This window comes from Neofelis nebulosa, chromosome 8 (genome assembly GCF_028018385.1).
Source record: "Neofelis nebulosa isolate mNeoNeb1 chromosome 8, mNeoNeb1.pri, whole genome shotgun sequence".
In the NCBI taxonomy this organism is placed as follows: Eukaryota; Metazoa; Chordata; class Mammalia; order Carnivora; family Felidae; genus Neofelis; species Neofelis nebulosa.
This window is the reverse complement of record NC_080789.1, coordinates 65,881,391-65,905,265: the sequence shown is the minus strand read 5'-3', so window position 1 is coordinate 65,905,265 and position 23,875 is coordinate 65,881,391. Positions and strand designations below refer to the sequence as shown.

The 23,875-nt window shown below is 49.6% G+C and overlaps 1 protein-coding gene across 8 annotated transcripts in view; it reads right to left on the bottom strand.

Annotated features, from left to right (window-relative positions):
* Nucleotides 1-23,875, bottom strand: part of FMNL3 (formin like 3) — a 54,123-nt gene that overhangs the window by 12,201 nt on the left and 18,047 nt on the right. For 3 of the 8 annotated variants that reach the window (XM_058742860.1, XM_058742862.1, XM_058742861.1), the window contains exons 1-7: nt 11,256-11,525; nt 9,940-10,023; nt 7,870-7,950; nt 7,513-7,589; nt 4,259-4,342; nt 1,360-1,512; nt 33-141 (exon numbers count right to left, since the gene is read on the bottom strand). In XM_058742860.1, coding sequence (XP_058598843.1) covers nt 33-141; nt 1,360-1,512; nt 4,259-4,342; nt 7,513-7,589; nt 7,870-7,950; nt 9,940-10,023; nt 11,256-11,510 — 843 coding nt within the window. In that variant the 5' untranslated portion in view covers nt 11,511-11,525. Of the gene's footprint in view, nt 1-32; nt 142-1,359; nt 1,513-2,091; nt 2,118-4,258; nt 4,343-7,512; nt 7,590-7,869; nt 7,951-9,939; nt 10,024-11,255; nt 11,526-23,875 lie in introns of those variants that run through there. The other 5 variants (XM_058742865.1, XM_058742864.1, XM_058742863.1 and 2 more) reach the window with 4 other exon arrangements.

Genomic DNA, 23,875 nt, shown 5'->3' with positions numbered 1-23,875 from the left:
CGGGGCATCGAAGGCTAGTGCTGCCCCTTTACCTGATAGTTCATGATGGCTCTGAGACAGAGGATACAGACGTGGACGTCATCCTTCTGGCTCACCAGGCGGGAGTTCTTCAGGGCCCTGCGCCCAGGGAGAGTGCTATACCTGGGGAAGAGGGGGCTGCTGGTGAAGGGTCTAGGAGCGCTCACCATCACCCCGACAGAAGCAGCACAAAAGGGGGACAGGAGACCTTGACCCAACAGCCTAGAGAGTGGGGGACGGAGGAAGGGGACAGGGTGTTCAGCTGTTTTCATCTCTCTGCAATAGGCCTTTGTGAGTAAATATCCAGGATCCCAGCTTTATAATCAGTGCCCAAACCATCCTGAGCCCAGGGGCCCTCCAAAGTACAACAGTAGATGTGCAGGCTTTCCTAGTCCTCCAGATGGATCCAGGGAGACATTTATCCCTGCCTTCCCTCCTCCTCCTTCCAGTCGCTGCATCTTCCACAAATTCCCTGGGGCAGGAGCATCTTGGCTCCCATCCCACTTCTACGTCCCGGAAAGGGCAGAGCAGACCCCAAAGGCAATAGGAGGGCTGGGGGCTACATCTGGCTTTGCCCCAATGATGTTTCATGAAAGAAAGAGGAAGCACAAATGGTGGCTGCTCACGCAGGACTAGAATGATGAGCAGAGTCAGAAGGACAAAACCCAAAGGAGACCAGAAGAAAAGCATGGCCACGAGAGGGACAGAGACCACAGAAAGGGCCACAGGGCCCAAAGGAAAGCCTCCCTGTGTAGGAGGGGCTCTGAAAAGTCATCCGGTCTGTCCACCTGCCTCTGGGCAGGAAGTCTGTTAAAATACTGCAAAAAAAATGAACACAAGGCAGCCTTGGAGAGAAAAGTCCTAAAGGAAGAAGTGAAGGGAAGGTGAGCAGCAGGTAGGTTGGTTGGGAGCTGGTCTCGGAGCAGCTGATGGGGCAGAAAGCAGAGCCAGAGGGAAACAGACATGAGGGCAGGAACTGATCACCCAGTGAAGACCAGGGAGCTGGGTGAGGGACAGTCTTGCCCAAGAGGCTGGGAGGAAGGGCAGAGTGAAAAAGAGGAATGGAGGGGGCCCCTAGGAGGGGAGTGCGGAGAGGGGAGAGCTGGAACCCCAGATGGGGTGGGCACAGCCGAGGGTGATGTACTTACCCAGGACAGATTGCTGGGCAGAATCAAGGAGACAGAGAGGACAGACCAGAGACAGACTGGCAGGCAGAGGGCAAGAGAGCTGAGCCTGGAAGCAAGAGTGGAGGGAGGAGCAATGAGCACTCACCGCTGTCACCCACAACCTGGACTGGGGGCTAGGATGGGAGGCAGGCGGGCAGAGCAAGAGCACACATACCGGAGCACAGACTGGCGCGCAGAGCGAGCGAGGCTGTTGGTGAAGGGGGCTGACAGGGCGCTGGGTGGCTGCAGGTCCTCGATAGACCTGCTCCAGGACCGGAGCTTGTCAAATGCGCCATCGTCACCACTCTCCAGACCCTCAAAGTCAAACCTGGAGCAGGAAAGGACACACAAGCGCACGTACAGGAGAAATTCAGTGCTAAGCCCCCTGGCAAGCCCACCTCCCCCCACTTGGACCTCTAGGGCAATGAAAAGCAAAGAGGGCAAGAAGAGCAAGCAGAGTTGGGCAGCAGAGACCCAACTCTGGTCAGGAGAGCCACCAACACAGGACAAGGGCAGTACAGGCACAGGCAGCAATGAGGAGGAGGGCCGGAGGACATGGGAAGGCTGATGCAGGTGAGCTGCTGCTCCCCACTGGCCGGGCAACTCCAGGAGTGACCTCTTCCTGGGCCCAAAGGGACCCAGGGAGCTGGCAGTCTTTCTGCACTCCTGGCCTTAGACAGGACATCCCAGAGAAGCTGTGGCTCCCCATGGAGAAGCTGCCCTGTGGAAGGGTGGTGGGGAACAGGTCAACTGCAGGTCTTGCTGGCTGGCAAGCGGCAGCGGCCAAAGGGGTGCCCTGTAGTGGCCCAGTTGGTTCTGAATTGGGTTCACGAGGGCAGGTCTGAATGGAAGGGAATGGGGGTCCCAGCCAACCTAGAGTGGGACAGTCCTCTATGTTCAAGAGTACCATGGTCCCATCCCAGCACTGGTTTTTAGTGACTGGGTTTTCTGTGGTTCTACTTGAGACTTCTAGATTTTCTGGTATAGAGGCTCCTTGGGCTTCAGCTTCCCTGGGGAAGAAATCACAGGTCGAGGGTGTGGACTGGGGTTCTTAGTGCCTACAGGAGTTGGGACAGTTTCTCTGTCACTTTCTACTTCTGTGATCACCATCAGCAGTTTGGGAGTGTGACCAGGGCAAGAAGGGCAGCTTGAGGTCACAAACCCATGGGGCACTGTCTTTTACAAATCCCCACATCTGAGAAACAAGCCCCACTCTTCTTTCCTGTCCTCCTCCCCCAAGTAGGTCATTAAGGACTGAACGAGCATCTCCTACAGGCTCTTCCCCCAAGGAACCTTCTGCTCAGACATGTATAGCCCCAGGGTCAAAGGCACAGAGGCCAAGGCTTTCTGAAATGAGAAATGATATCTGCAGATATCTGAATACTCCAAAGGGGCCAGAGCAGGCTGCAGAGTCTTGACGATCAGATGTTCGATGGGCTCTCAAGTAAACATCAGAGGAGTCTCCCTGACAGGGAAATTTGCCAGTGGCTTGGCAGTGGCTTCCCTCAATCAATAATAGTATTCCCTAGCACTGGTACATGCAGTTTACAAATAAATGCCTTCACCCAAACTCTATCCGGCTTCACCCTTTTCCTTTCAACCCTTCTCAAAACACACTTTCTTTCCCCTCTACCCCCTTCCCTCTGCCCTGAATCTTTCTTTCAAAAACAGAGTCAAAGGCACTGCTGTGGACACTACTATACTGAGGATCCAGTGTATTTTGGTTTTGAGCAGCTGGGATTTGATTGCTTTTCAAATGAGATAGGCTTATTTGGAAAAATGATCTACATCTTTTTACTATAAAAGCTCTGAATTTAAAAAAAAATCACTTCAGCAAATGTTTTTCATTTCTTTCTATAAAAAGAGTGGTTTTTAAAGGGATAGGAGGATCATGAGGCATGAGTTCTGCAGGAATGGGAATGAGGACTAGGCCACTCTTGATTTTAACAGGGGGTGACCTGGAAAAAGTGACAGGCCAAACCTAGGAGAGGCATTAGTTCAAACCCCTAAAGAGAGAAGACTGAAGATCTGCTAGACAAAGGAGAATGGCCATGGGCAAGGACAGTAACAACAAAAGTGAAAGTCTAGGCTAGGACCGAGTCTCAGAACTGAGGAGTTTCCCAGGACTCGGGACTTTTGGTGCTAACACTGGGAAAAACCCTGGGCAAACTGGGATGATTAGTCAGCCAAGGGCTGACTTAAGTCTTGGGTAGAAGTCTGAAGTATTTATTGGTCATCACATGAATGATCACTGTAATCCCTCTTTCCATATATTCAGGTAATTATGGTAGGTTACACCGCCTTGAATAATCATAATTAACACTAAAGTGGCCAGGGCAATATGGACTTACTACGTTCCAAACACCACTAACTGCTTTACACACATTATCGTCTAAACCTTACAACAACCCTGGAACATGGATCTCCTTTTATAGAAGAGGACGTAAATATGCTTGAGGTCACATGGATAGTAAAGGACATAACCGAGACCCACAACCAGCTTTGTGGTTGTCATACTTTGAAAGCCCTCGTTTTTTTCACCACCTCATGCTGCCTTCTCATCTGTACCAATTCGCTTAGGGCTACCTCCAACCCCCAACCTGCTTGAAAAAGCCTCCTGAATACTTCATTTTTAGTTTGGGTCAAAGGTCATGTCCACTGCTCCTAGGGCCCTTCAGCAATGACCTGGAGTAACCCTCTCGCATCTCACATTTGGAGACCCAAAGGAGAATCTTAAAGACAGTTTTCCAAAGGAATGAATCCCACCAGGCATCTCTCCCAGAATCCAGGACGTTTCCTTTGACTCTCAGCCTGGAGTCTGGATCCTTTGAGTTCTGATCCCGAGTGCCCTTTCCATATCGTTCTCCTTCTGTTCCCCACCTGGCATTCTTTGCAGATCCCAGACATCCCCTTGGCTGCCTGTCCATTCCCACACCATTGCCTGGGCTCTTCGTCTTGGCCTGGGATCTCCATTCCCATCTTCACTACGGCAACCTCACCCCTCCTAAGCAAATCAGAATGGGACTGTGTCCTCCCTTGTTGGTCCTGAGCCCTGGCCCCAGGGTGGTACTCACATGACAGAACACTGGGCAAAGGACAGGTAATCCACCAGCACATCCAGGCCTTTGTTCTCATCATTCAGAAACTCTCGCACCCACCTGCAGATAAAGGAAACATAGTGGAGGGGTCTGCTAAAGTGAGTCGAGGGTGAGGAGGGGCCTCTGACCCAACACCCACTCCTGAATCCTCTGGAACTTAGCACCAGGCTGGGAAAATGCTGAAGTTCAAAACCCACGGCAGACTCATCTACGGTCACATCACTGGCCTAGACCTCTGCTAGGTTGGGGAGCCAGGAATGGGGAAAGGTACAAGGCCTTCCAATACCATGTCAGCCAAACAAGCTTTCAGGTATCCTCTCCTAAATGGCAGGGACCTGACTCAATCATTTTGTGTCCTTGAGGTCTAGCACAACACTGGGTGCACTGTCCCTGCTTGATGTTTATTGGCAGAATTATGGGGAGGTGGGGAGGTTTATTAAGAGCATTTACCACAGGCCGCTGTGCAGAGCTATGCCTAATAACATCTCACAGGTCCCCAGTGAGTCTCAGTCAAAAGACAGGCAGGAGGGGTCAAAGAGAAATCTGGAACAGAGACATGGTGGGCCAAAGGGGCCGTCCACCAAGTTCAAGGAAAGATATTTGGGACCATAGTGAGCAAAGAGAGATATGTGGGGATTCTGTGTTTAGTTAGGGTGAGTTTGGCAGAATAGGAAAAGGATGGGGGAATAGTCAGGGACTCAAGTAATTCTAGAATGGCTATGACCACTCAGCCAGACTGAGGACTCAGGCCCCTTCAGCCAGAGAGGCAGGAACGAGGACAACAAAGATCCTAAAGACAAGGGACCAGGCATTTCCATCCTTCTGCCTTCAGGCCTCTTGGCCTAAGATATCCCTGGAAGGAAATTCAAGAGCCGATCCCAGGAACACTGTGACAGGACAGGTTCATTCCACAGCACATAGAGATATAAAACTCTCAGGACAAAACCCTGACTCTCCTGAGCGTTCTGTTCCCTTGGATGTCTGGGGCTCTTTACAGGCCAGCTGTACCCCACAGCCCTGCAAGGCCGCGTCTCCCCCACGGCTGGAACACCAGCGCCATGTTTGCTGGCCACACCCTGGGTTACAGTGAGAGGCTGGGCCAGAGCACCAGGCTCAGCTGAGGCTGACTGACACCGGAGCTGCCTGAAGTTAGCTTCCTCTCTGGGGGCCAACAGGCCTCCCGTTTCCTGTCTGTCTGCTCTCCAGCTCCCCACCCCCTTCTCATTTCCTGTCTGAGTCTACACTGCTATTTTCGGGATCTTGACACTTTGAGGAGAGGTTAAAGGGCACTTCGGCAAGGGAGAGAAACCAATACAAACCAGAGAGAGGAGGAGCTGGTGAGGCTCTGGAATCCCACTTCCCAGCCTGCCCCGCTCCAGGGCCTGAGTTCCCATTGGGCTGCCCCTGCACACCCAGCTTCGGCAGGCCCTCGGGCTGATCAGGCTATGACAGAAGCAGGATCCTCCTCTCCCCACCTTGCCCTGGGCTCCTACTGCCCTGGAGCACTCACACCCCAGCCTGACAAACTCTTCCTGCCCAGAAATCCAGGAAGGAGCCTGGCCCTCCCCACATGATTACCACAGCCTGGCCCGTCCCCACAGACAACAGGAGCTCCTAAAATGCCAGACACTATGCTCTTCCCTGGGAACCAAGGGCCAGGTCCAGACCTCTGTCTTGTGTGCCAACTGCCAAGAGGCCCCAGGCCTGGGAACCGTGCTGCTCTGGCCCCAGCCCCTGGCCAGTGGCCAGAGAGGCAGGCACCAGGTAGAAGGGGTGAGCAGAAGGGAGTGTCGCACACTGCTCTGAGCCCCTCTCCGGAGAAGAACGGGCTCCCATCCTCATGCAGCTAGACTTACTATGAAAGAAAGGAGGGCCTGAGAGGGAGGGGAGGGGAGAGGAGGAGAAGGCCCTGTGGTAGGGTGCCGGGTGGTAGGTGGGATTGGGAGCTGCCATCTGTTTCACTCTTGCCCTCACACACAGGGTAGCTGACGAGGCCCTGTCACTCTTTCCCTGTGCGAGGATTTACCAAATAAAGCCGGAGGTTTAGTTTCCTAGCATGTCAGCTTTCATTCTGGTTCGTGGATGAGGTGTAGGAGCCAATTCTGGCCACCAGGCACAGCTCCGAGGCCAGGAACTATCCCTTTCCTGTTCTCTCCTGTGCCATTTCCCCTGTGATGGCTGCAGCAGCTGGCTACAAACAGGTAGCCTCTATAAGAGCCCCAGGCAGACTCAGCCTGGGGTGAACAAGTGGGCGGCTGTTGCGGACAGAGGGGGAAATGCAGATGATGTCATCTGGCTCATTCTACCTCTGCTCTCAGGAAGCCCAGGACCCTGGAGATGGCACCTGCCCAGCCACCCCACCCCCACCCCAGGCTCAACTTCTCACTCATGCAAGTTCTCAACATTTGTGCCAGGCCCTTCGATCAGGATTGTAGCCCTGCCTGCAGTCCAACATCAGGTATCCCTCACTATCCTTTGTGTACACACACACACACACACACACACACACACACACACACCTTTCTCTCTCTCTCTCTCTCTCTCTCTCTCTCTCTCTCTCTCACTTTCACTACATATACTCTGATTGGTTATGATTTTATAAAACTGAGACCACTGCCACCTTTCATTGTCCCTCAGGCATTAGCCTTCTGCCTGTTTAGCAAGTTCTGGTTTCCCACTCAGAAACTAGAAAACAAGACTCACGAAGTTCCCAGGGGCCCCATCAATAGGTTGGCAGTACCAGGGTCTGTAGATACAGAAGACGTTCAACTCCTTGCCCCCACTGCCTTAGATCTTCTTCCTTGGTGCACTAGGAAGCTTCTTCTGCTTATGAACTAAGATTGTCTTGTAATCAAGAAAATAATCTTCTGGGCACCAAACAGTCCAGGAACGAGGTCTCAGCTACCCGATGTAATATGCTCCCCAATTCCTAGCATTCTCTGGGCCTCCCTTGGCCCAGCCCCAGGCCACAGGCAGACTCTAGTCTCAGCTGCTATGGGAATGTCTTCTACTCAAAGCCACAGGCTGAAGACCCCAGGAGAGGCCCCAAGCTTGCCAGCAGCATCAGTCAGCAGCTGGCAGAGCTGAAAAGGAGAAAAGCCAGAAAAAGAACAGTCTGAAGCTCTGAGGAACCAAAGCCATTCAAGGGGCAACTGTGCCTGATGGCAGGGAAGTAAACAGGCAAACCATCCTCAGAAGACACCAGATCCTGATGGCCGATTCGGACTCACCCAATGTGGTTGGTACGAAGTGAGATCTCCAGCTCCCTCAGTACTTTGGTTGACTCCTGAACTCTCCTCCTGAACTTCTGTAAACATGGAATTTCCTGTCACTATTGGAGGCCCCCAATCCAACTTTGCAGTACAAACAAAAGGGGTAGAAAAGGAAAAGGAAGGGATACAAGAGAGCGGTTATAAGCCTTCCCTCTGTTATTAGCCAGCCACTCCGGACCCATGGCCTCCAAACCCAGCAACCAAAGTCCCATTGCTCAGAAGCAAATGTCCCACCCCGAGTCAAAATGTTTGCGCCCCAAACCCCATAGGACTGTAAGGGACAGCAAGGGGGGGCTTCCCTGCCTCACACTTCACCTTCCGAGTTACGCTGGGGTCCAAGAAGCTCTGGAGTTTCTGGATGTAAGTGTGGGGAGGATTCTTCACCTGGAACCGTTCCTGTGAGGGAAACACACATGTGCGCACAGACACCCAGAGTTCTGAGGAGAGCACTGAGGAAGTCGAACACTCATGGTGTCCAGTGTGAGGGGACCAGCCTCCTAAAGTCGTCACCTGGCCCTTAATATCACCTAAACCATAGGTTCTCTTTCTTATTTTCAGGTGCTTCCCATCTATTGCCATCTTCCCCTTCTCCAATTAGTGATCTCTGAGCCTAAAATATTTTTCTATGCTGAAAATTATTTTAAGAGCCTGCTGCTTGATAAGATGTGGGGATTACAGAGCTGAGAATAGCACCCAAAATAAAGATACAATTGAGAAACGGTGCCCACTGCCTAGCTAACTGATGGGCTGGGATTAGGAGGGCCACGGAGAGAGGAGCTAGGCCTTGTAGAATGCAGCTTCCTCAGCCCTGAAACCCAGACTTGGGACCAGACTGGCGTCACAGTACTAACACATTCAGGGCTGCAAACACACTTTCTGCTCCTTGCCCAGGCCCCGGGCCCTGACAATTCAGGCAACCTCAAACGCTGAAGCCTGCTTTTGGTGAGGTCATCTCCCGATCCCTTTCCACACAGGGCACAGGACCATACCCTCCCCATTTTGGCCCAATCCCCGCATCTGACCCAAGAGAAAACTCAGGGAAAACTCTTAAGCATTCTGGTCCTGTTAGGGCCTTCACAACTGAGATATCTGAAGAGTTGGTGGGGGGCGGGAGCGGGGAGGGGCTGCAGAGGGTCCAGGAGAACAACATAATGTTAGGAAATAGAAACTAAACACAAAATGAAAGAAAAAAGAAAGGTTTGAGAAATGCTGAAATTGTGTGACCTAAAAAAGACTGGAGACATTATCAATTAAAGAAACTCAGTACCAACCGGCTACTGTTCTGCAACCCCCAAGCTGACCATGCTCACCAGCTCCGCTTAATGCAGAACACATGGAAATGGGCCTTCCCTGGAGAGGAGGGGACTTGGGCTAGGCTCTCTGAAGCATAATTCTACCAGAGGTCAATGATTTGGGAGACAGTGGAGCATAATAATAGCACAGATGGAGTTGGCTCCAAGTGACAGGCAAGGTACTGAGCCTTGGGGTTCTTCATCCGTAAAACATAGCAGTGCCTTCCTTGAGGGTTTTTGTGAGGACTAAACGAGACACTTCAATATATGTAAAGTCCTCGGTCCACAAGAAGTACTTAATAAATGTTAGCTATTATGACTCTGCTCAGTGCTTGAAAAGAAATAATAAATTTGTGACAAAGCTGAAGACAAAGTGCTGGGTAAGCTCGTGGCCTACATCCTGCACCAGGTGCTTTCATACCCCAGGAGGTAAGGAAGTAAAAGTGGACTCTCCTGGCTGTCCAGACAGGCCCATCTGAGTTCAGAACCTCATGGCCTGTGGTCTCCAAATGTGAGCAAGGGAAAGAACCAGGCCATGGGTGTTGGTTCTTGGTTCTGATAATCTCTATGTTCTCTTCCAGCTTGAAACACCATTCATGTTGGGGAGCTTTCCATCCTCACGTTCTGAGATTTGGGAACAGAAGACTAGGGGGCTGAGTCTTCTCATTCCTAGAGGCCTGTAAATAATGAGAAAAGGCAGGTCTAGGGCAGAGTGAGAAAGAAACGGTCCTTCGGTCTACCCTGCCAGGAAGAGCCCTCATCCTGAGGAAAGGCAGAAACACGGTCTGTGGGGAAAACTACTCCACTCCTCTGCAGACAGACAGACAGCTAGACTTACACAAACTTCCTCAGGCTCCTGCCCATCAGGAAGAAATCAAGACAGCTCTTTGTAGGAGTTAGAGAGGAACTTGGCCTACCAGCCCGGTCTCTGTTGGGAGCATCCTCTTGGAACAGAAAGCGAGCATGAACCGAGGTGAAGCCCAGGCCAGAGTTTCTCGAGGGACCCCAGGGCTATGGTCAGTGCCTTTGGCCCTGCTGCCTTGTCCAGCCCAAGACACAACCCCTGCTTCTGGACCTGCCCCAAACCTCGTACCTGGTCACAGATCAGATCCCACTTCTTCTCATTGTCATACTGCCGCAGGAGCCGGGCCTTGTCAGGAGGCAGGTTCATGGAGCTCTGAGGAGAGAACCTGAGTCAATGGGCTGAAAGCTCCCTGCACCCAGAGAAGAGAAAGGCTGGAGCATGCATACCTTTTCCCTCCTGGACCCCCCAGCTTCCCCCTGACACTCTGTGGTTGATAAGGAAGGCTCAGAGAGGCAGGGCAGTCCATCTGCCTCCCCTTCATATTTAATTCAGTTTGGTTGAGCAATGTTTTCCAATTTAGTGAGCCGAGATTAACTTTATTTTAAAATGAAAACAGATTAAAATAGAATAGGCTAGAAGATACCAGAATTAACTGCAATGTTTCATGAAACTTTTGTTTCTTTCATGTCTTAAGTAATTTCATATACATATGCACACACAGAAGTCAGGCCATAACATGTGTTTCTTAACATGGGACAAGGCAAAAAAGTTTGAAAGCCACCTGTCTAAAGCAACACATTTCTTTTTTTTTTTTAATGTTTATGTATTTATTTTGAGAGAGAGAACACAAGTGGTGGAAGCACAGAAAGAGAGGGAGAGAGAGAATCCCAAGTAGGCTCCACACTGTCAGCACAGAGCATAGCATGGGGCTCAAACTCACGAACTGTGAAATCATGACCGGAGCCGAAATCAAGAGTCAGATGCTCAACTGACTGAGCCACTCAGGCGCCCCTAAGGCAGCAACTTTCAATCTGCTTTTCCCCCTCAGCCTGAGGGATGGGTGGCCTTCCTGCATGGTGCACAACCGAGGGTGAATCCTGAACCAGCCACAGCCCATGTAGATGCTACGAGTCTACCCCTTTTCCCCATACTGGGATACAAATGCATGAGAAGGACCTTAGCATGAAGATAACTGCTCATTTTTCTAAGGAAATAATTTACACAATTTCAGTACTTTAATCATTAATAGCAAATTACTTGTGACATACCTTCCAATTAATTAAGACACAATAAAATGTCCCACCCCCTTACTGAAAGACACTCTAACCTAGACTATGGAAGGGACCAGGAGTCATTTTCTTCTGCTCACTACTGTTTGCTAAATGAATAAAGAAAGAATAAAGAGTGAGGGAAGCCCAAGGCACCCATGGTCTATCCCCACAGAGGCTAACAGTCCTACCTTCCCCTCCTTTACCCCCATCCAGTCAAGCTTCTCTTCTAACCAGCGTGGCTGCCTTTGTTGGAGGTCATAGCCCTTGCCTCTAAAGGCAGATCATTGCACCTGCCCCCCACCCCATATTCCTGAATCAAATATGATCTCTTACCTGAAGTACCACGGCTGTTTGATAACCCACAGGACTTCCCACAAATCTGACTTCTTCCCCCAGCACGCTGCAGGCCACCTGAAAGGCCTTCCTCTCATCTTTCTCTCCCTTACTTACTGCTCCAAGTTCAGCTCTAACTCCCTGGTCACCCAAGCGTGACCACTGGGTTACATCTGCCCACTCCTTGACATCCTCATCCCCGGGGACACAAAATGTGTGCACCCACGATCCTCGGGAGTCACACAGGCCCTGCATTATTCCAGAAGAGTGGGAGTATCCTGGGAGTCGGCCCTCCATATTCTAAGAAACTGAAAGAAAAACCTTAAATATCATTTGTTTCTGTTAGATTTATCTATTATGTATTTATCTACACACATACTATTAAACTAGTTAAACACTCTCTTAACCCCTAAAGGACTGTGTCTATTCATATGGTCTCCAACCCCTGATAATGTCTAATACCATGATAGGCACCTAGTGGAGAGTAAGTGGATGGTAAACCTAAGGTTAAGACATCCTGGTTCTGAGTAATGGGCCCAGCTCCACTACACTTCAAAAAAGGAGTACAGTTGGGATTTTTGCTCAGTGTTTAGGAATATCAAAATGGGGCAGGGGAGAGAAGAAAGAAGGGGAAGAGGATCACCCATCATACCCCTCCTCATGGTTTCTGCTGCCCTGCTAGTCTGCCTGAACTCCTGCAGGAAAGAGGGGCTAATCAAATCCCCCTACTGCTGATGCAGTAGGGATGGCTGGCTGGGCAAATACAATCCCGAATGTTCTCTCTGTAACTCCTAGGCTAAGGGCCAATATCAGCATGTCTGTGTGGAGAAGAGGACAGGGGCAAGAGGCCACAACAGAACAGAGACCCAAAGGTTGAAGGTGAGCTCAGACCAATGTCTCCCTCTTAACCACAGCCAGGCTGCTGCTAGCTAAGCCTAGGTGAGACCAGAGCAGAAACAGACCTCAGGCCTGGTTCTGGTTCTGTGTACATCTTGAGCACTTCATTGTCTTCTGCCTGTTTCTCCTAAGTCTATGCCATGGAAATAGAAAATAGTTGTCTCCCCTGGAAGAAAGTGACTGGCGGAGAAGGCGGTGCGGGGTGGGGTTGCTGCTACTGTGGCAGACATCACATCCTGTCTACACCAACTTCCTCAGCCACCCACTATCAGCTGCTGTGGCCTCGCGCATTCCCACCTCCCCAGGTGAACTGGGGAGGAAATGTCTGGTGCCCCCAGGGCTTCGGAGACGGAACAAAGTCACCCCCTTTGGGAACCCTAGCCTAAGAGCCTGGAGGAGGCACCTCAGGGACCTGGTAAAACTTTAGATGCCCAAGAGAGATGGCCTTCTGGAGTACGGACACTGGTGGCAAAAGCATGAATCAGCTGTCACCACAGGCCCACAGCCTCCAGTCTAGAGCTTTGTGTGGCACTTTCTAGACAGTGATGCTGTCTCTGCTTCTCTGCTTCTGTGGGGCCCAAGTGTGACGGGGAAGGAAGTGGGTGGGGGAATTCCCTCAGCCTCCAGCACTCCCACAAGAAATCGGTCCCCAGCTGCGGGGTGGGAGCCACCCACCATGGGTTTCTCTCCTTGCCAGACAAAGGCATTAGGGCTTCTGACTCTAATCGATAACGTGTGTGAGTCCAGCAGGCTTCTGACGTCTTGAGGAAGGACAACTTCCTGAGTTCCGGGGACAGCCAGGGAACAAACCTGACATGTTCCGGTCTCAAAGGTGTGTTTCCTTGACATTTTTGTTCAGTGGTTCCACACAGACTGTGGGCTCTCTTAAGGCAGCAGCTAGGCTAAATTCTTGCTAACTCTTCACTGAAACCCTTGCTGAACAGAAAGGGGGTGCAGCTGTCTTGGAACAGAGGCACCAATTGTGGAGTCAGAGAGCCCAAGATCAACTTTGGGCTCTTCAAAGCTCATCCATAAAACAGAGATAATCTCACTACTTCACAGGATTTTCTGAGGATTAAATGATAAATATTTTATGTCCATATGTGTCTGGAACACTGTGGGTGTTCAACAGTTTCGTTCCCCTTCCTCTTGAGAACCCGGTGTAATGTTCTAACATCCCAAGGACCCCTCTTGGCTTCTCGGTCGTCTCTATCTCTGCCTCTGTCCCTCCTTCAGCACTGCTTCTCAACGCTTGGGACAGAGTAATCCTTTATACCTACCCCCACCCTCTCAGCCCTCCCGTCCCTAAGACTAGGAGACAATTATATACCAACATCCTTGAGGAGGGAGGGGAGACCCCAGAGAGATGTAAGGAGAAGGGGAAGATGAACTCACACCGAAAGCAACTCTGAGACTAGTTCCTAAATCAGAGCAACCAGCCAGAAATCTAATAATAAAAACCTATAACAGGAAGCAGCAGAAAGGGGTGGGTCTGATGCTTCTCCGGCAGGGCTGGTCTGGTTGACTGCCAGTTTGAGGTCAGGCACAGAGCCCTGATCAGTGCCTAACCCCCTCCTGGGTTCTGTGAGAGCAAGGGCTCAGTCCCTCCAGCAAGGCTTCCTGACTCCCCACCCACCCCCTGTCAGCCCCAGTGAAGCCAAGGAGGAATGAGGGGGCTCTGGTCACAGAGGTTTCCTTCCCTTTCCTGCTCTGTACCCCTAGCCAGTTAGCCCCTCCTCATTTCCTTCCCATAGCAGGGGAAGGGAAATGCCGGTGGGGTTGGAGTTTCCTTTGAAGGTGTGGGTCTTGCTCTGGGACTCACCCCTGACTCTGTCAGTCTCCTTGGGCCGGGTCTGGGGAAAACCCAACAAACAGAAATAGGAAGGACCAAAAACTCCTGTTTCTGTTCGTCCCAGTCAATCATGATAAATCTTAGGAACAGAGACCAACGCTGGCCCAGCTCCTCTGAGAGGCATGAAGAGGGATGTCTGAAATTTTCCTGCGAAGGGGATTCTGGAGTCTTTAGGGAAGGCAGGTAGGGACTGTTTATTCTGAGCAAATATAGAATGTGGGCTGGTTTTCTCAGTGTTTTCCCTCTCAGAACCACCTCCCACCAAGTGCCTTATGGCTGACACTTCTCCCAAGTATGGTAGCCCCCGTCCCTGTGCTCAGTCCATGGAGGGTGGGGAGTCTGAGAAGCTGAATCTAGAACTTCCCCAGAGATTAAGTGAAGCACTATCCTGGGCACCACATGCTGCCGAGCCCCTGGCCACAGCTGCCAACAAGTCCTCTTAGGCACCCACAGATCAGCCCATTACACAGATGGGCAGAGATAGAATATGGTGAGGAGGCACAAGGTTTGGGAGCCCAGGAGACTGCTGTAGGAGGAGCTGGAGCACTGCGTTCCCGCCCTGTGTTCCCGCCCTGCGTTCTCTCACAAACCAACAACTCTGCCCAAGCCAACAGCAAAGCAAGCAACACCAGGCACAAAGGCCCAACCCCAGCTGCCAAAAGGACAGAGCACTAGGAGTGGCCCAGCCTGCCCTCCACGTATCTCTACTGGTGGGCAGCAGCCACAGCTGTGGCCAGCTGGGCATCGCTCCCAAAGGGCAAGAGCCCAAGGAGGTGGGAGGTACCAGCTCTGCCGCCTCAGCCCCCTTGGCGGCCACAGCCAGCCCTGCCGCAGTAGCAGCTCCCAGACAATGAGAGTTATTTTCAGCCAGCGCTTTAACACAAGCCAGCTGGCCAGTGTGCAGGGCGGGAGCCCTCCACCCAGCCCTCCCAGACGGCAGGCAGGCAGGCCGGTGGCCCAGCCCACTGCCTACGCTGCTGCTGCCGCCTCTGCGTCACTGTTTATCTTCTTTCAGGACAGCTCCTCCTAAACTCCCCACCCCCAAACTACAATCCTGTCAAAAAGAAATAAAAAGTCAAACTAAAAAATCAGAGTTTGATCAAAGATCCAAGAGCTAAAGGGAAGAAGGTCCGGAGCAGCCCCTCTACAGCCCCCCACTTTTCCCCAGTCCCGTAACTGGTGGGAGTAGTGCAGGGGAGGAAACAAACGGATAGGAGGCCAGGTCTCACTGCAGCCCTTACGGACCAAACCAACTTGAGCCTGGTTTTGCTGTCAAGTGGGAGACTGCTCTCCTTGCCTCCCTCCCATCCTCTTTCCAGAACTCAGGTATGGAGATAACACTTGAGACAGCCTGGAATGAAATGGAGTCAACTGTAAAAGGTTCTGGGAGAAGAACCGTGTCCTGTGGCAGGAAAGCAATCACAAGATGGATTCAGGACACTTGGCTGCAGGGAGAGGTGGGGGTGAATGCTTCACTCAGCCCCCTGCACATGGGAGAATTCGAGGATAAGAAGAAGTGCATTCTAGGCCTCCAGCCCTGGTGCTGCCTCAGGAGTGCAGTTCGCCTCTGTTCCTCATCGTCCTCGGGCTGCAAGCTCCTGCAGGGAGCTCAGGCTGCAGACATGCAACACATCTCTAGCCACACACAGCTTCCTCTAGGCCCGAGCTGCCCTATCACACTTAGGGGAAATTTGCTGGGGCACCTCACGACAGAGGACATCAGAAAAGTAGGTGCTCCTCGACTAAATGTTTGTACTGGGTAGGTGTAGCTTTCTGGTTTTGTTTCCTTGGAGCTATCGCTCTGGGGATGAGCTGCCAGGGGAAGGCCAGCTTTCACAGGCTTGGAGCCCTGACCGGAGAACGTGCTTCTGTGGTCACTGATGACTCTATAACCAGAAATGACTTGCTGAGCAGTTATGGGCCAAGTCCCTGGGCAGCCTGGAGGAAAAAGAGATGGGTTCACCAGATGTCTCAGGCTGAGCTCTGCAACTCACACCAGGGAAGTCAGAGGAAGGAGAGGCCCTAAAAGGCCAGCATCAATCAAAGAGGTAGCTTTTTCCAAATATAACCGTACCCCCAAGGCCTCTTCCTAACCCTGGAGGACCTTTAGATTCGACCCTGGAAGGCAAAGGAAGTTGGCCACATCCCGAAAGCCAGCAAATCCCCAATTCCACCTCTGCCACACTGTTGGCCTCACACCTGATGTCACGTAACCTGGCATCCAGACGCCAGCTGAGGACATCCCTTATGGCCTATTTGGTCAAGGAGCACACAAGCTCAGATAGGGGAACTCATGTTAGCTCTTCCCAACAGAGCCCCCAGGCCCTAGCTAAAAAGCTACTGCCACAGCAACTTGATCTGTCTGCTGGCTCCTCAGCCCCTCCTCGCGGTTAGCCAGACCCACACACGCCCCAGTTACGCAGAATGGAAACTATTCTGCTGGGGGCAGCTAGATTTCCAAAGCTAAGGAGGTTTGAGACAGAGAGCCTCACATTCTCCCTGTGGACAGCCAAGGTGCCCCCTTCTCCTCATGATATTCTGCCCTCCTGCCTGGGGAGCCCTGATAGGCAGCGCTACCTCTCAGAGGACACAATACTTACATCCCACAAAGGGCATTTTCCTCTCTCTCCCCAGACCACAGCCTGTTACTTACCAAGACTCAACGCACATCCCTCCCAGGGCCTCTCATCCATACCTTCCCTTCCATTCCCACTATCACCATCAGATAGGCCCTTATTGTTTACTCCCGACCTTCTGGGATAACCTTCCAGCTAGCATCCCTACTTTCAGCCCTCCTTCTCCTCCAACCTGCACATGGATGAAATTTCTCAACTTCTCAGCAACATAAGATAAATCATGTCTCTTCTCAAACAAGATATCTTCTCTCACTTCTTATCATTCACAGAAGAAAACCTGAACTTTGGCATGCTGCTCTTAACATCTTAAACTAAGAAACAGATTCAGAGGTGGGATTCTGCCTGGGTTGGCTCTGGCATCTCTGACCAGCCTTGTCCTCTCCTGGAACAGCCACTCTTGCTTGTAGTTGGAGTTGCTTGTAACTGATGTTTCCCCAATCTCCTGAATCCCTACCTCTTAGTGACTCAAAGTCCATCAGCTCCGTGACCACCCAGCCTAAAATAATCAGCCCCTCTTCCGAGCTCCAAAGCATAATCATATGTGAAAAATGATATGGCAGAGACCTGCTTGCTATGCCCCAACTTCTTCTCCTCATGTTCCTTAGTAATGAATCTCCAAATTTCAGTTGAGCAGTTGGCAGCCCAGCATTGATATATTTCTCATCTTCCTTTGCATTTAGGTATAGCTATGTGACCTGTGGGACATAAGCAGAAGTAGTGTGTATGATTTCTGAGAGCTGTCATTAAAAGGAGGGAGCATACTCTTCTTTTCTCCTTTCTGCTTCCAGCTGGTTGAAATGCAGAGGTAATGGTTAGAACTTCAACAACTACTCTGGACCATGACGTGACCTTGGAAATGAAGTCCAGATGGGTGAAGCAACAAGAAAGAAAATACCTGGTCACTGATATCATGGACCTCAGCACAAATTAAATGTGTTCCATATAGTGTCTTTCATGTGTGTGTTTCCTCTACTCACAACTAGAACATGAATTTCTTGAGGGTAGGCATTATGCCTTTTCCTTTTTTTTTTTTTTTTTTAATGTTTATTTATTTATTTTGAGAGAGAGGGAGAGAGTGAGCAAGGGAGAGCCAGAGAGAGAATTCCAAGCAGGTTCCACACTCAGTGCAAAGCCCAGTGCAGGGCCCCATCCCACGACCATGAGATCACGACCTGAGCCGACATCAAGAGTCCGATGCTTAACCAACTGAGCCACCCAGGCACCCTGCCTTTTCCTTTTTTGAATCATGTGCAGGAGCTTAATAAGTAACTGATCCTGCTACTACCTCTCTACCACCAACTTCTTTTTTGGCCCTTGGTAATTTTTGGAGGGGATTATCCAACTTCTCACTACTGCCCTTTCTACTTCCGGGTTCTCTCTCCTATAATCTGCCTTCTACTGTAACACAAATCACTTTCTTTATATGCTGCAGGTCTCTCAGCAAGCTCCCACTCCTCATGTTGAGTTTAAACTCTGTCCTTCAGTTCATGTCATAAATCTGAGTCATTTCCTTGCCTTTCTCTATAATTAGACTCATCTTCTTACAGCCTGCTAGACCACAGGCTCCTGAGCACAGGGATCACCACCAGAGGGATCACTACCAGGTTGTTTACCACTGTAGTAGGTGCTCTATAAAGACTGGGCAACTTCAATTTCCCCATACATATACTCCTCTTCTTCCTAGATTTAAGTGTTCTGCTCCATGACACCCTAGAGAGATCATTCCAAACTGTCAGCCAAGCCTCTTCTTCTATTAAGAACAGGTGAAATCCCACCTTTTCTAGCAAATCTTTCATAAGTGAAAGTGGGAAGGTTACCCACCACCACCCCAACAGTGTCTCCACACATTTACTAATGCCTTTAAAAATGTATTCATAGAGCTGTGATTTATGGCTAATGTCTCCTCACCCTTTCTTGGACATCCAATAAATATCCTATCACAACCTCAGAGCGTGGTTAAAGCGGCGAATGATGAGCCACACTGTCCTGGCATGAATCCTGGTTCTACCACTTACCAGTTATGTGGCCTTGAGAGAATTATTTAATCTCTATGAGATGCAGATTCCTCATCTATAAAATGGAGGTAAAAATAGTATCTACTTCATAGGGTTGCTATGATGATTAAATAAGTTAACATATGTAAAGCATTTAAATCAGAAGCTAGATAGTAAATGTTACATATAATGCTAGTTACGTTTTTTGTTTGTTGGTTGGTTTGTTTGGGTTTTTTATTCAACATTTAGCTGGAAAACAACTATATGCCAAGCACTAAGCTAGGAGCTGGGAATATAAAAATAAATAGGGCAGGATCCCTATATTCAGGAAGTTTACATCCCAAAGGGCAAGGTAGATAAGCAAACGAGGGTGAGTGTAGGCAGCACTACTGTGAAAAGCTGCACATGGGCTGTAGGAGCCCAGGGAGGCAACATCTAACTGGAGAGAGTGACCAAGGAAGGTTTCCTGGAAGAGATCCTATAGGATTTAGTCTTAAACATCAAGCAGGAAGGACTCAGGAAAAGGCAATGAAAGAGGGGAAGATGGTGATATTCTAGGCAAGGAAACAGCATCTCCATGACCTGGAAGCACAAAACATCATAAAAAGTCCAGAAGTCCCTAAGTGATTTGCCATAATGAAATGATGGTGTATAGGAGGAAATTACAGTAGGCAGGGAACAGCCAGAACATAAAGGGTCTTAGGAGCTAAGGTAAGTAGGTGGCTATGAATAGGATAATAATGATACTACTATTAAAATGAAAACAGTAACAATGACAAAAGCTAACATTTATTCACAGAACTGTGGTAAGAACTATATATGAATTACCTCACTCAACTCTATGAAGTTGGGACTAGCATTTTTCCCATTAAAAAAAAATATTTTGAGAGGAGAGCGAGCAGGGGAGGGGCAGAGAGCAAGTGAGAGAGAGAGAGAGAGAGAGAGAGAGAGAGAGAGAGGGGCGGGGGGGGGGGGGGAATCCCAAGCAGGCTCCACACTGTCAGCACGGAGCCCGATGCAGACTCACGAAACATGAAATCATGACCTGAGCCAAAACCAAGAGTCAACCCTCAACCAAATGAGCCACCCAGGCACCCTGCATTATTCCCGTTTTATAGGCGAGTTAGCAAAGGCTTGGAAGGGCTGTGGAACTTGCCCCAGTTCACAGAGCAAGTATGTGGTGGGGCTGGGATCTGGACCCAGGTCTGACTCCAAAGCCTGAGTTTGTAACCTTACACAATGAGACAATGAATTACATTAGCCCTTCTCTGTGCCTTTTCAAATTGTATGCATCCTTCAGGATCAATACAATCAACCTTCCTCATGGAACCTCCCCTAAACCACCCAGATTTCACACTCCTTCATCTGAACTTCCTTGAGGTTTTTTGCCCTTCACCTCCTATTGACAATCATATTCAGTTACACCTTCAACAACTCTAGTGTCCTCTATGTTATCACACCCTGTGCCAACTGGAAGACATGTGTTCCTTTGTGATAACTCCTACATATTTACAAAGAAAGGGGAAATTGCAATTGATAAACATCTACCCTAGGCCAGGTACTGTACTAGATCCTTCAACTGCAAGATGTCATGGAAAAATCACTTCTCTCTCATATTGTTATTCACCTTTCACATTCTGTGTTATTTCCCAAACTACATTGTAAGCTCCATGAGGGCATGGACTTTGCTTTGAACACGCTTTTCCTAAACAAAAATGTCTGGCACCCAGAACAAGTTTAATAGGTACGGTGGGCCACCCATGTGGACAGCGGAGGCCAGCTGGGGGCAGCACTCCATCTCACCCAGTACACTGGCGACGGACCCGGCTCCGGCTTTCCAGGAGTCTCATTTTAAATCCAGGAGCTTATTACCAAACCATAAAACTTAATGAATTCCTTCCTACTTCCAGACTGTATGTGGGAGGGGCATGACTCCTGCTTTATGGAAGGATAAACTGAGGCCCAACAAGGGCACACATCTGTCACAAGTCCTATGAGCTGGGGAGAGGCACTACAAGTCTTCTGTCTCTCCTTGCTTTCTCAATTGCTCTCAAATGGGGGTCTGTCCTCAGTGCTTCGTTGGGGAGGAACAATAACGACTCCGGTATGCTCTTGATGGAAGCTGTCTTCCCAACATTGTCCCCCTAATGCCTTTAAGGCCAGAGCTTGACAGAGGTGCCGTAGGTGCCCACACCCCAATTACACCTTTGAGTGCCCCAGATTTTTTACATCTCATTTGACTGTCCAGCTAGGAAAACACACACACACACACACACACACACACACACACACACACACACACAAAAACAAAACACAACATCTCTCAGAAGCCTTCTGAGAGTTCCCACCCCATGACCCAAAGAGATCCTGAATCTTCTCTGCTTCTTGCGATGTCTGGCATCCTAACTGCCATATTCACTCAGGGCCACAAATGGGGAGGGGAATGTTACTGAGCACCTCTTGCATGCCAGGCACTTTTCTCACATAATCTCCCTTACCGCCTTCAATAACCACTGGAGGTAAATGTTATGCCTGTTTAATTGGTGAGAGAATTAAGAAGCTGAAACCAACTGGCTGAAGATCACACAGAACATGGCAAAACTCAGATTCCAATCCAGATATGTGGCCTCCAACATAACTTTTGCCAGGATGGCTTTTTTCTACCATGTCTTGCCATCTCTTTACCAAAAAAATGAATAAATATAAATCTCCATTCTAACTTGGGAAGGTCCACCTGGATTTGTCTGACTGGCTTTGGTTGATTATTAAACACTGCTTCCCTGGCCAGCGTGACTGGGGTAAAACCAGCTAAACAAGGTACGTGTGCCAGACGCCTAAAGTTCAAGACTTCTGTCTCAGAGTAAGGAGACCACACAGCGCAAAGAGACAAGGGAACTGCCTTCTTGGATATCACGTGGTGACAGTTCCCTCATATATGAATGGCATTTAAAACATTCAGAGTGCTATTGGAGCACCTGGGTGGCTCGGTTTCAGCTCAGGTCACGACCTCACGGTTCGTGGGATCAAGCTCCGCATCGGGCTCTATCTACCCTGGCAGCACAGAGCCTGCTTGGGATCTCTCTCCCTCTCTCTCTCTGCCCCTTTCCCCCTCTCTGAATATATACATGAACATTTAAAATATAAATAAACACTCAGAGTGCTACAGATAACAGCGTGGACTTTGAAATCGGGGATGACCTAGATGGAATCCTGGTACTTTTTATGAGACAGTGGAAAAGTTATTAAATTTCTTTGAACCTAAGTTTCTTCACCTATAAAATGTAGATTATAGTATCTACTTCTTATAAGAATTAAATGAAGGGATGAATGAATAAATGAAAAGGATTTTGCATGGTGCCTGGCACGGGAGAAGAGCTCTGTAAACAGTAACTGGGATGAGCAGCTCCAGGAGTTAACTTCTAAGCACCCATTCAAAATACAATTTCATAGCTTTATAATACATAAAAGTGGGGGGCACCGGGGTGCTCAGTCAGTTGAGTATCCAATTTCGGCTCAGGTCATGATCTCATGGCTTGTGGGTTCGAGACCCGCATCGGGCTCTGTGCTGACTGACAGCTTGGAGCCTGGAGCCTGCTTCAGATTCTGTGTCTCCCTCTCTCTCTCTGCCCCTCCCCTGCTTGTGTTCTGTCCATCTCTCTATCTCTCAAAAATTAATAAACATTAAAAAATAAATTTAAAACAATTTTTTTAAATACATAAAAGTGAGACTATATAGAGTGGAACAGTATAGGTTAATATATCTATTTATACGTTTCTTAATTCTCTAGGTTAAAGCAGTTGCACACACTCCCCTTTGAAAGATAAGACCGAGACACCATCGGTCACCCAGGGGATTCACAGGAAAGCTGGGACCAGAATTCAGGGAGACACAAATGCGTCACTGACTAAGGCACCCTGCTGAGTGATCTGGAACAAGTCCTCTAACTTTCTGGAGATTTTGCTAAGCTGACTTTAGTGTTCCACCTTATCTCAAATCACTTCCCCATTGTCTCCTGACTTCTTCAGGTTAAACCTGTAGTGTGCAAACCTGAGGTCTGATTTCTACCACAAATCTCTATTTTTGGCCCCTTCAACTAACCACTCTTCCTAGCGAGTCTGTCCTCTCCTTGTGATAGTGAATACGTCCTAGTTGTTGTCCCTCCCAGTCACTTAAAGGGCTGTGCTGTCTGTGGGGATACAGAGAAAGGCATGAAAATGTTTCAGGCCCAATTTTACTTGACCAGTAGACACAGATGACTGTCAAATACTTATTTCCATCCTAGACTTCTCCTTTGAGTTTCAGCTTTAAATATCCAACAGTCCATTAGACATTCTACCTGGACTTCCACAGGCTCTTCAACTTCATGTGTCTCACACTGGCCTTATCACTTTTCCTTCTATGTTATTTTCTCTCCTATGTTCTTAACCAGTGGAACCTCCATCTAGCTAACCTAGCAAGCTAGAAACCCGGTGTCATCCTGAATTCCTCCCTTGTCCCTCATCTCCATCTTCCCAATGTCAAATCTAATCAATTGTCAAGTCCCCTCAATTTGTGGGGGGGTGGGTAGGGAGAGAGGGAGGGAGAGAATCTCAAGCAGGCACCATGCCCAGCACAGAGCCTGACCTGGGGCTTGATCCCACAACCCTAAGATCATGACCTGGGCCCAAATCAAGAGTCAGACACTCAACCAACTGAGCCACCCAGGCACCCCAAGTCCCCCAAATTTAATTTTGGTAACTATCTATCGAGTCTGTCCCACGGTCTCCATCACACATACCAGCCCTGGTTCAGAATCCCACTGCCATCACTCCACTACCAAGGCCTCCCACTCGGCGGCCCACCTCCAATTCTGATTCCCACCCATGGCTGCCAGACTGACCTACCCACAACTCAAAATCTGACCATGCCACTCTGTACAAAAAGTAGGAAGTATAGTCCCTTCCGCACAGCATTCAAAACCTCCTTACGACTCTTGTCTTCTTTCCCACCACTCTGCCTGACACCTTACAATTCAATGACTTCAAGTGGCTGCATGAGGATTCTCAACCTATCTGCTCTGCCTCACTCTGCTGCCTCTGTTCATGCTGTCTCCTCTACCTAGAATGCTTTCTCTCCTACACTTCTCTCCAACTCCTAATTATCCCTTTAGCCAGCATAGATTTCCTCCCACAGGCAGCACTCCCTGAGCCCCACCTCTCCTCTGTGCTCCCCAGATGCTCCTGCATTATCTATACCATTGC